General features: G+C 40.0%; 1 protein-coding gene across 5 annotated transcripts in view; it reads left to right on the top strand.

Annotated features, from left to right (window-relative positions):
* Positions 1 to 2,813: 2,813 nt before the first annotated feature.
* The window catches only part of SPAST (spastin), a 37,608-nt gene continuing 23,315 nt past the window's right edge, over positions 2,814 to 17,106 (top strand). The window contains exons 1-4 of one of the 5 annotated variants that reach the window (XM_051615818.1): positions 2,814 to 3,294; positions 7,228 to 7,314; positions 8,579 to 8,662; positions 14,078 to 14,173. In XM_051615818.1, the coding sequence (XP_051471778.1) occupies positions 2,895 to 3,294; positions 7,228 to 7,314; positions 8,579 to 8,662; positions 14,078 to 14,173 (667 nt within the window). In that variant the 5' untranslated portion in view covers positions 2,814 to 2,894. The remainder of the gene's footprint in view (positions 3,295 to 7,227; positions 7,315 to 8,578; positions 8,663 to 14,077; positions 14,174 to 17,106) is intronic. The other 4 variants (XM_051615819.1, XM_051615820.1, XM_051615822.1 and 1 more) reach the window with 4 other exon arrangements.

The following is a 17,106-nucleotide window of genomic DNA, read 5'->3' as shown; positions in this document are numbered from 1 at the left end:
CATTCCTGTACTCTAAATATTTAAATTTTTTTAGAAAATAAACTTTTTTGTTGTTTTACAACAATAGGTCTATTCTTTTTCCTGTCTTCTTGCTGCAATGACAACAGTGCACGTGAATGATGGAGCTGATGCTCTTAAAAGTTCAGTGATATGGAGAAACAACAGAAAATGCCATGGTCTCATTAGATTGCGCTCTGATGTAATCACCTAATTCCTAATAGTAATGATGAAGTGTGCTTACATTTGAAATTATGTTTACAGAACTGACAGTGTTACAGACTTAAAAACTGTGGTGCGGTTAGTCCCAGATTTGATACTCAACCGAAGGACCTGGACATGGGGCAGAAACACACACTGTCTTTGTGACAATGCTGAATGCTGGAGAACTTTGCCGGTGTTGGGGAGGCCAGCTGAAAACACTGAAGGCAAAATATGGAGATTTTTTTCTGAAGCTTAAACAAAGTAACATTAGGAAGAAGTTCTGTACTGTGAGGGTGGTGAAACACTGGCTAAGGTTGCCCAAAGAAGTGGTAGAAACCCCATCCCTGGAGGCATTCCAGGTCAGGCTTGATGAGGCTCTGAGCAACTTGACCTAGTTACACAGGTCACTGCTCACTGCAGGGGGGTTGGACTAGATGACCTTTAAAGGGCCCTTTCAACCCAAACCATTATATGATGAATAAATTCATAATGTGAACAGTTGTGGGTGAAGAGATGTAAGCTGTTCATTCTAGCTTGAGGCTCTCTTCTAATTTTTAATCAAATTCTCTAAAATGTCATTGATAGAAGTATATGTAGATAACCAGAATTTGTTGTACAATCATTACCAAGGGAAAACAATTGTTTTCCCCCTAACCTCCTATTTACCCTTTTATACATTCTCTGTTGTATTCAGTTTTTGCAATGATGTAGTGTTGGGAGTGAGCAAAAGTTTCCCAACTGGACATTTTGTATGGTAGTTAAGTTGTGGTGTCAGGGTAATTGCACCTTTCTAATTCCTATGTCTGTGGCACTTGTCTCTGATTCCAAAACATTTTGCATAGACACCAAGTTGTTGCTCCTGTGTGTTATGAGTCCTCAGTCCTCAGGCTGAAATCAAGTCAGTTGGATGAGCTGAGCTAACAGTTGCCTGCTGCTCCAGAAAACTTTTTTTTTTCTTTTTTTTTTTAAGAAAACCTAAATTCATTTTATGCCAGACTATTTATTAGAATACTTTGCAGGCAGGTTTCTATGAATGCTAGAGCCATCTTAAAGTATGAGGGGAGGGTGATTAAAAGTACAGATTACCAAAACTGTGAATTGATTCCACAGGTTCTCACTAAATGCAGTATCATTTGCTCACAATTTCTGACTAATGTCTGCTTCTGAAGCCACATTTTGGCTTAACAAGTTGTTATTCCCCTTACAGGTGCATTGTTTATTATGGCATCAGTCTATCTTTTATTGCCATGACGTTGTCAGGCGACTTACAAAGGTGGCAATCCAAATGCTTTTTTTTTTTAAAGTAAAAGGAATAGATTGAGTACCTGGGACTGTTTGAGACTAATTTTATTCCTATGGTCATTTAGTTTGTCCTTTAATTTATTAATAACCTACTCTTTCCCCAGTTTTTCTACTATTTTTCTCAGGCATGGGATGATACTTCAGATATCAGGTGGATAATAAGAGACTATAGATGGGTCTGTTCTCATGTGGCTCATTTCACTTGACATTTTTGAATGCTATATAATATTAACACTGCTTGAAGTTTCTGGAATTTTCTTGGTACTTCAAAATTTCTTAAATTCTACATAATTAAGACATTTTTTTAAAGGTTAGGTATAGTGGGAAAATTCAGAGACACTGAGTTATCCCCAGTTATGAGCAGACTGAAAATACTTAAAGACATTTTTCACAACAGATGGACGTCATCCTTCTTACACTTGGAAGAAGAAAAAAATCCTTAATGAACCTTATTGTATTTTTTCAGCACTGATAGGTCTACTATCTCTGTTTCATAATGGCTCTCGGTCATGAATAGTAGCTTCCTAAGTTAATAAAATTCTCTGTTTTACAGAGGAGTAAAATAACGAGGGCAGAAAAAGAATTACGATTCCTTCCCCCCCCCCCCCCCCCCAAATGATGTATCTGCAACGCACACCCACTGGCATTAGCTTCCTCCAGCTGAGGAGACAGCCTGTCACCGCAACTACCGGCGCAGAGAACGCGCTGAGCGCCCTCCCGGGGCAGCTCGGCCGCGGCGGGAGGACACACCGCCGGCCACGGGCTGTTGCACGTCCCGCAGCGGGATGGCCCGAAGGGGGAAATTCCCCTCAGCTCTTCTCGGAACGCGCCCGCCCGCAGGCAGCGATGCCGGGCGGCAGCACCGCGGCTCGCCTGCACGGCTGTCCCGCCCGCCCGTGGTAATAATTAATTGCATCCCGTTATTAATCGTCTGTCCGTTCGGTGTGCTTCAGCGCGCGGAAATCCAACGGCCTCGGTCAGGTCTGGAAGAAGACGATGCTTTCCAGCCACAGCGCTGACAGGACACGGACCTCCCCCCCGGCCGCCCCGCAGGCCCTTTCCCTCCCTCCTGCCGGCTCCCCGCCCGACACCGACACCGACACCGACACCGACACCGACACCGGCCCGCGGCCCCGCCCCTCCCGGCACCCGCGCCCCGCAGACCGGCCGGCACGGGCGCTGCCGCCGGGGCAGGCCGGGGGCTGTAGGCGCCGTCCCCGCAGCGCCGTCCCCGCCTCCTATTGTCGCTGGGGCGGCCGCGGCCCCGCCCCGCATCCGGCCCGGGCGGCCGCGGCCCCGCCCCTGGGGCCGAGCGAAAGGGGCGTCGGCGGCGCCGCTGCCATGGCCGGTTGTTGTCAGTGCCTGGCAGCGGGTTATGGCGACGGCGGTGAATGAATTCTCCGGGCGGCAGAGGGAAAAAGAAGGGCTCAGCCGGCTCCAGCTCCGCGCCCCCGGCCGCCGGGGCCTCGCCCTCCTCGCCGCCCGGGCCGGCCCCCAGCGTTGCGCCGGCGGGGGCGGCGGCGTCCCCCCACAAGCGGAACCTGTACTACTTCTCGTACCCGCTCTTCGCCGCCTTCGCCCTGCTGCGCTTCGTCGCCTTCCAGCTCGGCCTGCTCTTCGCCTGGCTCCGCGAGCGCCTCTCCCGCCGCGCCCTCATGGCCACCAAGGGCGGCAGGGCCGGGGCCGACGACGCGCCCGAGCCCGGCGGGGCGCCCGAGACGGTGCGGGCCTGCCACAAGCGGGCCTTCGAGTGCATCTCCCTGGCGCTGCGCATCGACGAGGACGAGAGAGGTAGCGGGTGCGGGGGGACGCGGGCCGGGCCGAGCAGGCCGGTGTCGGGAGGGCGGACACGGCCGGGAGAGCGGGGCTGCCCCTTTGGCTTGAAAATCAAAGCAGCCCGCTTTGAGGAGAAGAGGGGGCTGGGAAGGGTCTGTGCGGGAAGGCGAGCCGGCCGGTGCCCGCACGCAGGGCCGGTGCCCGCACGCAGGGCCGCTGCGTTGGGTCCGTCGCTGCCTCCAGCAGCCGGCGGGCGCGGGGCCGGGCAAGCAGCTGCTGCCCGGGCCGCTTTCCCGGGCAAAGCAAGACTCTGTGTTTCGCTCTAACGACTTTAAATTAAAGGGCGCGATGCAGAGGTCGGGGTGAGGCTGTTAAAATCGGGGGATGTGGCTGTAGCTGCCTTAGGGTTGAACGAGGCCACCCGGACAACAAAAGCAAGAGGGACAATAATAAGGGTGCCTTTAATGTACTGTCTGACAAATGGTGAAGTGAGTCTTCAGGCTTGGCCCCCAAACTACCCATTTGGAGTCCTCTGACTATTAAGGAAATATACATGTAGGCATATTTTAGCAGGTTGCTTTTACAAATATTTTTATTGGACTTTTCTGCATGCTTACTCTTAGAAAACACGAGATGGTAGAAGTAGTTATGGAGGATTTTGAGTGATGGATGAAATAAAACACAGTAGTAAGGATTCGTTTATTTTCTTCCGTCTAGAGGGTTAAGAAAGCAATTAGTAATGCATTTAATTTAGGCATTTAGTCTGAACGCAGCAGCACAACTCTTGTCAGCATCGAAAGGGTACTCCTTAGGGGAATGCCGTGCTGGATTTTAAAATTCTCCATAAGCATCAGAACACCTGATTATGCCCTTTCAGCTGAGCTTTAGAGAAGCTGCTATCCTAGAGGAGGAGGTTAAAAAGTACAGGAATAGGCCTTCGATAGAATTTACATGCAGAGAGCACCATAAAAGCGACGAATGTGTCTTGCTTTGTGTTGACAATTTGGGAGTGGCAGTGATAAGCTCTGGGAGAAAAAAAAAACAACCACCATGTGCAGCAAGGTTAGTTCAGAAGAGATGTACAGTCTAAGAGCATTAAGGGTCATAGGAGCAAAGCATGAAAGAAGGTGAGGTAGCAGGAAACTTCATTGTTGGTGGTGATTGCTCTGTGAAGAGTAGCTAAGTCTTAAATTATCAGGTGCCTGTTCCATTGTTGTGGCTTATAATTGTTAGAGGTTTCAAGGGTAAGCCTTCAAATACTGGTTTTAATCACAGGTCATGCATTTAGTAGGAAAAAAAAAATCTTTGCTGCTAAAACAAACAGTTGCAAAGCTGTTACAACCCTGCAGATTATTTCACTGAAAAAGAACTCACTTTGCTGTAATATACAGATTTGTTATTTGTTTATCTGCTTTTACTGGAACACATGCATACCTTTGAATGTATTTGAGATGTAAGTAAGGGTTTTTTTTATAACTTCCAACAGAAAACAATTTATTAGGCACAGTATGACAAATGGTTGGTATTTCTGGATTGTCTAATATCCTGTTAATTTTGTGGTGATTTTGCTGGCCTGGAAGCTATGCACGCTTCAGTAATTATGGTAGCACTTCTGGTAATTTTCATGCTTCTGAATTATTGGGGAAGTTAGTATTATTGTTTTGCTATTTTCCAAATCAAGCTTAATGTATTTTCCAGGGACTGAGAATGCACAGGGGTGAGTGGACCCCAGCCAGCAACTAAGCATCCGCACACGTTCATGTTTACTTTCCTCAGTGGGACATGGGAGAGAATAGAAAAAGTGAGAAAGCTTGTGATTCAGCATAAAGACATGTTAATAAGCGAGGGAAAGAGGTGGGAGGAAGACAGGTGATGCAAAGACTATTGTCTACCAATGCCCAGCCAGTTGTTGAGCAATGGCTGCTTTGGAAGACAGCCCCCCCCCCCCCCCCGGTCTTCTTTTACTCAAGCTGTTATTGTTGAGCATGGTAGGGAATATCCCTTTGGGTCAGTCATCATGCAGGTGTTCCCTCCCATTTTCTTGTGCACTACCAGCCTACTCACTGGGGATCTAGACTGAGAAAAAGAAAGCCCTCAGGGCTGCGCAAGCTGCTCAACAGCCAAAACATGGAAGTATTATCAACACTTAGTCACAAATCCAAAACACAACATCATAGGGACTACTATGAAGAAAGTTAACTCCATCCCAGCCAGACCCAGTACAGCAAATCAATGACTTCTAAGGAATGTGATTTTGAAAAATTGTAGTTTTAATGTCTCAATCACTGAGAGCTAGTGTTCTGTGTGGATTCAGAGCACTACCTTTGCAAGCAGCTCAGTTTGGTATCTTGCTTTTAAAACTTCTCCAGTTAAAAGTTGAAAGTGAGATTTTAATTATGACTTGGGCATGTTCACAGCTGCTGTTCAGAATAACAGAGCAATTCAGGCAACAGCAGTGGTGGCTGGAATAATCTGAAATTTGATTTCTAATAGTCATAGTCAGCATTAGATTTACACTGCAGTCAACACTGTTTCTGTAGGTGATGGGGAGAATCATAAAGAAAAAAGTCAAGAGAGAGGATCATGGTCACTCAGCCTCAATGACTTAAATTATCTAGCTTTGTCTTTAACAGTAAGGATATATGAGGCTGGTGGAGAAGGCGCACTAATAAAATTATTCCCAAGGTGTGTAATGTACACAAATGTAGGAAGGTGCTGCTCCTGTGATTTGTGTTAGCAAGAGCAAAGCATGGAATTACCTGCATAGGGAAAGTTGCCAAATATTGTTCAAAGATTTTGCATCTGGAGAGGAGCAAGAGAAAAACCTTTTAGGAGTTTCTCTAAACATATTGAAATATTTTTACTGGCACTAAAATTTGCTAGAAATCAGGTTTGAGACTAAAGTTAGCAAAAGATTTTAGTGCAGAAGCAATACGGTCACTGGTAACTGGCACTTAGGAATGGTTCTGTGAAACATTTTCTCTTCGGAAACAAGGGTAGTGATATCAGCAGGTTTCATTCTAGGCATTTTGGTTTTTTAGCACAAGCAGCTTGTTAATGCTAATCAGGTTTAGATTGTTACACCTAATACGCAGTATTACTGTGTTGAAAGGCAAGCTTAGTGTGACATAGTTACCTTGCAAAGCTGTTTCCATACATAGGCAAGTATATTTTTAACGCAAGGTATTTATAGAAGGGGAGCAATATAGAACAGGTAGGAGTATCTCTTCAGTGGATTATTTGCTGTCATGGTATGAGCAGATTCATGGTTGTATTTGCTGTAATGTTCATTTAGGGCCTTGTTGGTACAGACACATACTCTAATTCTACAGATATCGTACTTCGTGTGAAAGTTGACATATACCTGTAATGCAGCAATTTTGTGATAGGATGAACAAAGAAATACCCCCATGACAACTGTGAGCTGCTTTGTACAAACATTAGCCAGAGGAAAAGTCTTCTCGTACATCACTGGTGTAGTTTCATTGGTTTTCTTCTTGAGTTTCAGTGCTTCTTTTGTTACTTTGGCATTAGCTATCACTGAAAGTGATGTTCCAGAAAGAAGAACTATTTAATTTCACCATTTCTATGGTGAATGAATGTATGTAGGCTAGTTGTGGGGTTTGTTTGTGTTTTGGTTTCTTGTTTGTTTTGCTTTTCATTTGTTTGGGTTTTTTTAGGGGACTGATCCTTTAAGGTGGGTGGAAAAGTATTCCTAAAACAGGCAAAAGTGATTTGAGGCTGGTGTAGTACCCATTTTTAATAGAAAAGTTTATTTGAAAATAAGTAGATACAAAGTTGACAGTGTCCCTTTAAGTATTTTTTTAAATAATAGAATTTTGTTCAAATATCTCTTCCTTCCTCTTACTTGTTTTACACAGCATTCTGCAGAACCATTCCTAAGCTTTAATTTATTACAGAAAATAATGGGTTCACTTCCTTTTTAAGCAGGACAAAAGGAACAAGCTGTTGAATGGTATAAGAAAGGAATTGAAGAACTGGAAAAAGGAATAGCTGTCTTAGTAATTGGTAAAGGTAAGCGAGTTTTGAATTTTGTGGAAAAGATTTTGGTTTATGGCTTCTTCAAAGTGAGGAATCAATATTGCTAAATATGGTAGGTGCTGTCTGAATTAATTCATAAGAGTGTTTCTTATTTCTGTTCTAGCTGTAGGTGAACACTTGTCCTTTTCTTCTGTCTTGATGTCTGGTCTGTAATATGTACAAATCTTGCTCCAGATGTTTTCAGACTATCCAAACTAATAAGCAGTTCATGAAAATCCTAAAGCAAAAAATCTCTTATATCATGGGAATGCCAACATTTTGAGTTCTGATTTTATTTGCTGAAGTTCACTGTTGATGTTCTTCTCGTTTATGCAGAAATTTATATTCCCTTCAGTAAAAATAAAATAGAAACACCCTGATTTGGAATGGTCTGGCATTGTGTTTCTGAATCAGTTATGCCAAAATAGCTGAGCGTTTCCTCCCAAGGGAGAAAATCCATCTGTGTACATGGAAGTATTTTAAGCTGTAGTATAAAAGCAAGTATGGACCATAGAGAAATAGGTGTAATGAAGGATTTGTTGAAAACTTCTGTCCTCAAATTATTATTTATGATAATAACTCAACTCCCCAGAAAACCCCAAACCAGTAACTGCTTTTGCAGACTTCTTTTTTGTTCCTCAGCTGTGTTTAGGAGTGTTTGTGAACAGTATATGGTGAGGTGTTAACTTACACAGTGATACCAGTAGCATTTGATACAACCCATCTAAATTGAACAGTTTAAAACAAACCAACCAACTTTGACTTGAACAGACATTGATTTTTAGGAAGGGGTGATATTAATGTCTGTCATTATCTGTGTTTTGAAATGTAAAGGGACACAGTCAACTGAATTTAAATCTGTTAATTTTGCTAAAGTGAATTATTTCCAATTGTACTTGCCTCTCAGTCACTTTTCAAGCTTCTTAAAAATCTTTTTTATTTGACTTCTGTTTAGAAAAATGTGGGACAAAGAACATAGACAAGGTCAGCATGAGATATTAAAGAATATGCAAAGCAACGCTTGGGTTCCCACTGCTCTACGAGCAATATTGTAAAGAAGATAGTGTTAACTAATTTTAAATTCTTGATTAAATAGAAACATTTAGGTTTTTTTTCATTAGTTCTGCAATCACGTTTCTTAGTGGAAGGGGTAGATAAGGGGTGGGAGGAAGTAGAGGGAAGGCTGGGTGTCAGTATTTTAGCACTTAAATTAGTTAATTTGCCAAGTTGTGTTTTAACATTGATTTTTCTTTGTAAGGTGATCAGTGTGAACGGGCTCGACGTCTGCAATCTAAAATGATGACAAATTTGGCAATGGCCAAGGATCGCTTGCAGCTTTTAGGTACCAGTTACAATTAATGACTTTGGAAAGTTTGTCATTCGCACGACTTCATGTAATGCCTTCTTCTAAAATATTACTTTGATTTTTGAAGTCAAGGTGTCATTTTCTGTGTAGGGTCTCTTAAGTTTGGTTTTTAGCTGTGAGTAAGCAATAACTTTTCAATGTTATTGATAGATTTTGAAATTGGTATCTCATAACCTACTTCCCTATGCCTTAAGAAATAGGTATAAAAGTAACCGAGAAGTCTTTATTTCATAGCATGCATGACTTATGAACTGGAGAAGTCTTGACTAACTCTTGTTGGAGTTAGTTTAGGATTTCTGTGTTAGAAATGTAGTAAAATTTATGATATATCGTTGATCATGAGTGGAAGTGTGCCTTCTGTAAGTGTAACTACTTAATTTTCTGTTAATTTTGTTGTCTCTTAGATAACAATTTTCGCCATTATTTGTATACACTGTAATAATTTTTGAGAATTATGTAGACCATAAGGCTGTAAAATTATAGTTCAGTTTATCCTGTAATGTTCTATTTTAAGACTAGCAGGTAGGCTTACATTTCATAAGAATAGTGTTGTATTGTTTTAGCTTTATCAAAATTGTGTTGTATATAAGCTCTTAATGGACAGAGTAAAACAAGCAGGATTGGAAATAGCATCTTGCTGTGCATGATAAACAAAGATCATGCAAAAAATCCCCAGCTTTGTATAGTGTGTCCTCTAAACTGAGAACTTTGGAAATGCTGCTATTTCAGGCAGTAAAATAAAATTAAAGATATATTTTTTAATTGCTCTCAAAGGGGTAACTAACAAATGCACTTTGGTTTAACTTGTGTATCTGCAGCTTTAATCTGGCACTGTTGTTTTGAGTTCTGCTAACTCCCTCTCCTAGAAGTGTATAGAGCAGACACGAAAACTTACCTTCTTTTCCTCTTAGACTTTGTGATTCTGTGGTCCTGACTGGTGCTTGACAGGGAAGTTCTGACAACCACAGAAGTGAATCCTTTTTGTTTCCCTTGAGTTCTTTGTGTCCTTTGTTCTTTTTGAAAAAAAGTGAAGGGAACATGGGGTGAAAGAGGCTTCCGGCTTTTATGCTTTATTATGGGAGTTTGTCAGTAGAACTTTACTTAGCATATGCAGGAAAGGTATTTTCTAGTCCTAAGGGCTAAAGACTGACTTTTAGAGGTTATATAAACTAGTGAACAAAAGAGTGAAAACGATTGCATGTACTAACAAACTTAAGTAACTTATTGCTTATTACTGATGATGTAATTGCAAGTAACTAGGGTTCTCTGGGCCTTCAAGTAGCAATGTGTGTGTTTAGTGGGTAGAGCCTCATCCTTGCTTATGTCATTATTGTAGCACTTGTGATGTTCATAAGTGGCTTGTTTGCTGTGCTCTGATTGACAAGATAAAAAGGGTAAACATTGCAAAAAAAAATCTAAGGTTGAAGTCAATTTGATACATTCATCTTTACTACCAGAAGGTGTGATCACGTGTTATTTGTGCTCTTCATTCAGAGTGCAGATTGAGAAGCAGATAGGATAGAGTTTATTGCATAAGCTGATGTCAAATATGGCAAATTTTTATCTATCAGTTATCAGAAGTTTAGTACTTTGTTGTGCTTAGGTTCTTGTTCAGTCGCACCAAGAATCTGCTTCAAACAAACTGAGAGTAAAATTTGCATAGAAAGGAGCAAATGAAGTTATTAGCCCTTTAGGAAGGAGGATTATATTGTTTGGAGAGAGATTCTGGTGGATTTAAGTCCCTGCAAGCTTGACAATTTTGGATCTATTTGAATATCATCTAACCAACTTTTGAGTATTAACAGCATCTGTTTTTATTAATTACAAACATAACTTTTAGCTTGTTCTTTAGGGTAACAGATATTTGGAAGCTTTTAAGTAGTGTAGATATGCTTTTGTAGTTGAACTAAACCTGGGGCTCTTGAAACTCTAAAGGGTTCTGTTAAGTGATTTTTTTTTTTTCTATGAATCCAGCTTTTAAGTTCAAAGAGTGTTTCCTGTGAAATTTCTCCATTTATTAAGGGAGAATAGGCAAGTTCTTTACCATTAGCAGGATAAAACAGTAAACAATAACATAAAAGTAGATAATAACATTAAATATTACGTTCCACTAGCTAGGCAGAAATGTGCCTGCAGACTGCCTAGCTGAAGTGCCATCCAGTCAAGCAAGCTACATTGATAATACACAGAAAGTGACAGATCATATGGATTATAACTGTCCCTTAAAAGTGCTCAGTGTTTTGATTTTTTTTTTTTTTTTGAGTTGGATCATCAATGTAAGTTTAAGTTGCATGACACCACTGATGGGGGTGATCATCACATCACTGATGCCTTTTAATGTTAGACCAAGAGGATGTAGCTACTTGCTTTGGATGATGGCTTTACTATTTTCAGTCCTGTTTCCATCTTGAGTCTAAATTAGTGTAGCATCATATTCTGTTTAATGTACTGTGACATAGCTTGAAAGCTGAAGTTAGTCCAGGTAGGTTTCAGAGCACTTCAGGGTGCCACGATCACTTTGGCCATCCAGAGACAATATTGAGTTGTGCCAGCTGTCAGGGGACTTCTACCATTTAAATTGGTGGCTGTCCTTGTTTTACATGCTTTACGATGTGTTAGCTGTGCAATTATGTAGAGGAGTGGATAAATCTTGCTCTCATGGTCTTCATCTCTGATGATCATCCTGATCTCTCCTGGATGACTGATCACCCATATTAGAATCATTATATTTGATACATTTATAATCAGAAGAGAGTATTTGTTTTCTACAACTGATACATAAAACTTAGCAGTTTGCCATTCCTAAAGACAGACAACCACAATGCCCAGTGCAACACTATTCCATTCTGATGCTGCACATGTGTTGTACTTGTCTGTGTTCTCCTATGTCAGAGAGGCTTTGTAGGGGGACGTAGTTCTGTCAGCGCAAGTGCCTTTCTGTCTGCTAGATTCAGTATTTCAGTTGAAGGATGCATGTGGCACATAATTAGAGTAACTTCTATTAGTATCCTCTTTGGTAATAATTCTACCTGTGTATAGATAGGGGCTTTAATATATATTATTTAATATATATATTAATATAATATATTAATATAATTAATATATTATTTAATAGATATTATTTAATAATAATATAGATAGGGGCAACTTTGGAGATTCTTCTCCTTTCTGGGAGGTGATGGTGTTTTTACTTTAGACTTGTATTGTAAGGCAATATTTTTTGCTAGAAATCAATTACCTTGAACTCAAGGTCTAGTGTTGCCTAAATAAGACAACGGTTGCGCTGGTGTTTATTTGGCAGGTTTGTGTCAGTGTTGTATCCTCAAGGGGAAAAAATGAGATTCTGTAAAATTTTTGGTTTTCCTCCTGTCCCCATGTCTGGAGACAGGGGAAAAAGCATTTCAATGGAAGGTGATAAGGTGTCCTGTTAATTCCTCGGAATAATATTTAATAGCTCAATTTTGATTATTCCAGAGGGCTCTACAGCTACACTGTCTCTCAAGAAAAGTGATGTATTTGCTTTATGTACTTTTATGTGCAATATTAAACTTAATACATAATATGATGGGAAGACAGTGTGTGAATTGAAACTGGACAGCAGTTGGATTACTTTTTTTTGTTGCAGTTTTGAAGCTCCTGAATATGCATAACTTGTTAAGCAATTGATAATTGTGGTAAAAACCCAGTCACAAGCTGTAACATTGAAACAAGTAGCATTTCCTGAATTCCTGCCCAAGCCAATTGACTTTATTATCATCACTCACTAGGGAGTTTTTCTGTAAAGTTCAGAAATGTTTATCAAACCTTAACTGTTTATCTAATACCTTATCAAGTCTATTAATACTAATTTTGTTTTCTAAGCTTTCCTATGTACTTTAAGGTGGCCATGCACTCAGAAGGGAATAGACAATTCTTCTGTCTCCTTCAGTAGTGCTGTGCCTGTTAAAATAGTGCCCTGTGGTTGTGGTTAGTCATAGAGCAAGGATTTCCCTCAGACTTCTTTAGAGGGAGGTTTCTTAGAGTAACTTCTGGCAGGTTGCAAACTTTGTGGTTGGTTGTGGGCCGTTCTTGGGTGACTGATGTTTTTATTGTTTGACTGTGCCTGACTTCAGCGCTCTCAATTTAAAACAAAGTAAACCTTGTGTGCACTTACTAATCTTGAACTTTAGCTTTTCATGTTTGCTTGTGTGTGCTTAGTTTTCACCCTAAACCACATCTTGTTCAGTCTGGATATTATTATTAAACCATCATATAAACTATTGGGTCTAAGGATACTTTCCAGGGAAGCTAAGTGGTGAGTGATCAGGTGCAGACAGAAGAAAGGAATGAAGTAGAAAGACAGGAGGAAAAAAAAAAAAAATCTGTAACAGGCAATGAAGTGGAACCAAGGAAGTGTTGATGCCTTTTGGTTGTATGATCTACAACTTTGGAATGGCTGTTCTTCCTCCAGTCATAGCATTTATGATCTTGGCTGTGCACATTAACAGTAGCATTTGGCTTCTTTTGCAATATGTGCTTTAATGTTACCAGGGGACATCTCTCCTCTACTCGGCCATCTGTTTTCCTGCAGCTTCTTGGTAGTGTCGTATCCTGGGAGGCAGGAGATTAAAAAAAAAAAAAAAAAGGGGAGGTGAGGTATGACAATGTATGCCTTGCATCCTTACAAATAGTGCTTTGCTTTTTTAAAAAACAACCCCACACGTATGTGTGTGTGAAGTAAAGGTGGGAGAGGTTGTAAAGTACCCCAAAAGTAAGACCTAGACATTTTTATCTGCATTGGGAAAAGAAGGAGTGGTAGGTGAGCTGCAAAGGACACAAACTCCAGACACTCTTGTGTCATTTGCAGCGTTATGGTGACTTCTTTTAGTTAATTTCTTTGTCCTTCATCTTTAACCATAAGGAATGGTGTTTTGCTTGAACAGTTGAGGTTTCTGTAAAATGTTGACTGGCTGTTACTACTTAAGAGAAGCATGTAATATGCAGGAAAGTGATGATTCCTTGCAGTTGGTCAAAAGTAACGCTTTTGGGAGGACTTTCAGAAATGGGTTATGAACACAAATATTTAGCGAATGAAGTTGAATTAATCCTGACCATTGATTTTTGGGAAGTAGCTACAATCACTAGACTGGAAAGGTTGTTCTAATTAATTCAGCTGTAAATGGCTAGATTGAATGCTGTTTTCTGTCATGCCCGTACTGAGAATTTTCTTACAAATTTGCTAAGCATGTAGAATAGGTAGAAATACTCCTTTTATGTTTAACCCCGTATCAAGTAAAACAAAGCCAAACTTGACATTTGTGTGTTCAACATACATAAAATTTCTCGGTTCATTTTTATTTTTTGTTTGTTTATTTTGTCCTTTTTCCTCCCTCCCCTCTGTCTACTATGTAGAGAAGCTGCAGGCAGTTTTGCAAATTTCCAAGCCGCAAATGGAGGTCTATAATGACAGTACTAACCTGGCATGCCGCAATGGACATCTCCAGTCAGGTGGGTTTGGTTTTACCAGCGCCTATTGAGGGGATGTCTTTCAGTTTCTGGTGTATTACAGGGAAGAATATGCAATACTATGTTCTGGCCCCAATCAAATTTTAAAAAAAATTGTTTTCTATTTCTGTTTTTAAGGGCTTTATATAAAATACATTGCGTCCTTTCTATTACAACACTGTTTTATTTTGTAGTGTTCAGTTCTCTCTCACAATGACTATCCTAGAATCTAAAACTATTCACTAGTTGAATAGTGAATAGTTCACTATTTCTAAATAGAAAACATTTAGAAAATAATTCATGTGTTCTAATCTTGAAGGAATTAATTTAAACCTATTTAAGAAAGTGTCATAGTCAATGTAGAATATGTAGGTTATATATTGTGCCTACATAAGTCATTCTTCCTTTATGATATTGTGAGAGTGAATGTGCATTTTCATTAAACTGCCATAAACTTCACGGTTTTTTACCTCGAGAAAGTTAAATTAAAATAAGGAAAGAAAACAAAAGCCCAAATATCTTTTGCTTTTTTCAAATAAGGTTGTTTCTGTTCTTTCCCAGAAGACTGCAGCAGGGCCACTAAAATACCTGAAGGCGTAAAGTTACTGTGAGGATTGTGAATTCTCTTCAGGGAAAGTTTTAAGCCAGCACTAAGCTGTTGTCACAACAGTGATCTCAACCAATAATTTGTACAGTAGACTAAACTTGAAACTTAGTGTAAACCACATGCTTTGCTTTTGGCTCCATTTCTAGGTCTGAAGTAATCTTACTGTTTAGTTTTATTCCTTCTAATGTATGAGAAGTTAAAGTAGTGGAGCTATGTCATGTTAGGCACCTTTAGATTATTGTATGCGTGCTTGTTTTGTTAACTTATTTGTCAAAAAGGTGTAGTTAAAATGGATCTTTGTTATTAGTTCCTATGTGGATTGAGCTTGAGAACTCTACCTTCAATGATCCAGTACAACTCTTGTCTTTTTACCTGGTTGGCAAGAGATCGAATGGACAAATTCTTATTATGCACACAAAAACTGGCAACATGCTTCATCTGGTTCAATATATACAGCTTTTTCTTTATAAATCTTTCCTTATGTCTTTTTACATTTTTCTCAACATATCTCAGAACTGATACAGGAGAAGGTTAGACTGAACTTTCAATGTTAAAGCAGTTAATGTTGTTATTTGTTAGTAACAAAGCAAAGAATATCCATTGGCAGCTAATGGAAATGAAGAAACATTTTGCCAGTTCTTTAGCAGGTGTTCTTACTTACAGAAATTCCTGTAGCAGGAGGTGGTCACTGTTGGTAAAATTGTGGAAATTGGTATTAATCACTTTACCTGTTTGAAGTCATATTCCTGGTCACTTATAGAAAATGGGTGACTGAACCACTTTTGCAAAACTGTGGAGGCAACGGTAACAAAACAACTGCAAAGGGCCTTGTTCTTCTGGGATGCTTTTTTCAGAGAAGGTGTCTTCCAGCTTTCTGAAAAGGAATTAATGCAGGCTAATAGGAGAAGCTTTGATTTATGAGGCTCAATGTGATCTGAGACAGAAAGACTGAAGAGCAGGTCATAAAAAAGTTAGATACCTGGCATCTACTGATTACTTGGAACAAGACTAAGAGGCTTGTTCTATTTTCATTTGCATGGGGTTGTTCAGCCTGAAGAGAAGACACTGAGGGGACCTTGCAGTGCCTGAAAAGAGCCTGTAAGAGGGCTGGAGAAGACCTGTTCACAAGAGTATGTAACGATACAGCAAAGGGTGGTGGTTTCAAGCTAGAGAAGGGTAGATTAGGTTGGACAATAGGAAGAAATTCTTTATTATGAGGGTGGTAGATCACTGGAATGGGTTGCCTAGAGAGGTGGTGGAGGCCCCGCTCCAGAGACATTCAAGGTCAGGCTTGATGGGGCTCTGAGCAGTCTGTTCTAGTGTGAGATGTCCCTGCTTACTGTAGACAAGTTGGACTAGATGACCTTTAGAGGTCCCTTCCAACGCAGGACATTTTATGATTCTATGTTAGACTGCTTGTTACTGAGGAAGTAGAGGTGCTGCAGAAGTACTGAGCCACAAGGCTCTGGCATAAGCATAATTCTTCTGTTTACATAAAGTATTAATGGTGTTGTTGCCTAATCAAGATGAGCTTTTAAAAAGTCCAGATTTTATGGAGTGTGTAATATGGTCATTCACAGTTTTAACATGAAGGAAATGCCTTTTTTACCCATTCTTTGATCAAAAAGTGGTTTGTTTTCTTTCATTTGCCTTTGAAGACCAAAGTCATTGAAGATGTTTTTGCTTCTTAATTCTGTCTGATATTTTAGTCTCACAGCTATACTGCACATTTTGATATTACCAGAATGTTACTGATTGGAGATTTGTTCCTTCTTTCAAGATACCATTTGTCAAGCATTTCAGATCAATTCAGACCAACTTGATTCTAAAATTACTGTTTTAGAAATTACTAAAATTACTATCTGTCCCTGACTTCCTCATTCATAGTTCCCTAACTTACATTAATTGCTAGAGATTTTTCTTGAAAATTTATCTGATAGATTGATATTGAGGTTTAATATAACCTCATTACAGCAGTATCACTTGACTTTCAACTGCAGAATGCTATGCAGTAACTTGTTGTAGGAGTAATAATAAATAGCCTTGACCCAAAACTTTATTTTGAAATATGCGTTTATCCTTTATTATATTTTATTGTTTTTCCAGGGAACATTCCCTGATGATTTTTAAGGTTTCAAAACTAAAGGCTGGAAACTGTTCTGCAATATTGGAACAGCTGCCATTAATTTTAATTTATGTTGATTTTTGGATCCTTAAGAAGTTATAAAACAGCAGAAAGTGTTTTATTAAGATGAGCCTTAATCTGTTTTAGGTGCACAAAAGAAAATATCATTGGTTTGCTTTTTAGAAATATAAAGCATGTTCTTTA

The sequence above is a fragment of the Apus apus genome, chromosome 3 (assembly GCF_020740795.1).
Source record: "Apus apus isolate bApuApu2 chromosome 3, bApuApu2.pri.cur, whole genome shotgun sequence".
Lineage (NCBI taxonomy): Eukaryota > Metazoa > Chordata > Aves > Apodiformes > Apodidae > Apus > Apus apus.
This window is presented reverse-complemented; position numbering and strand designations above follow the sequence as displayed.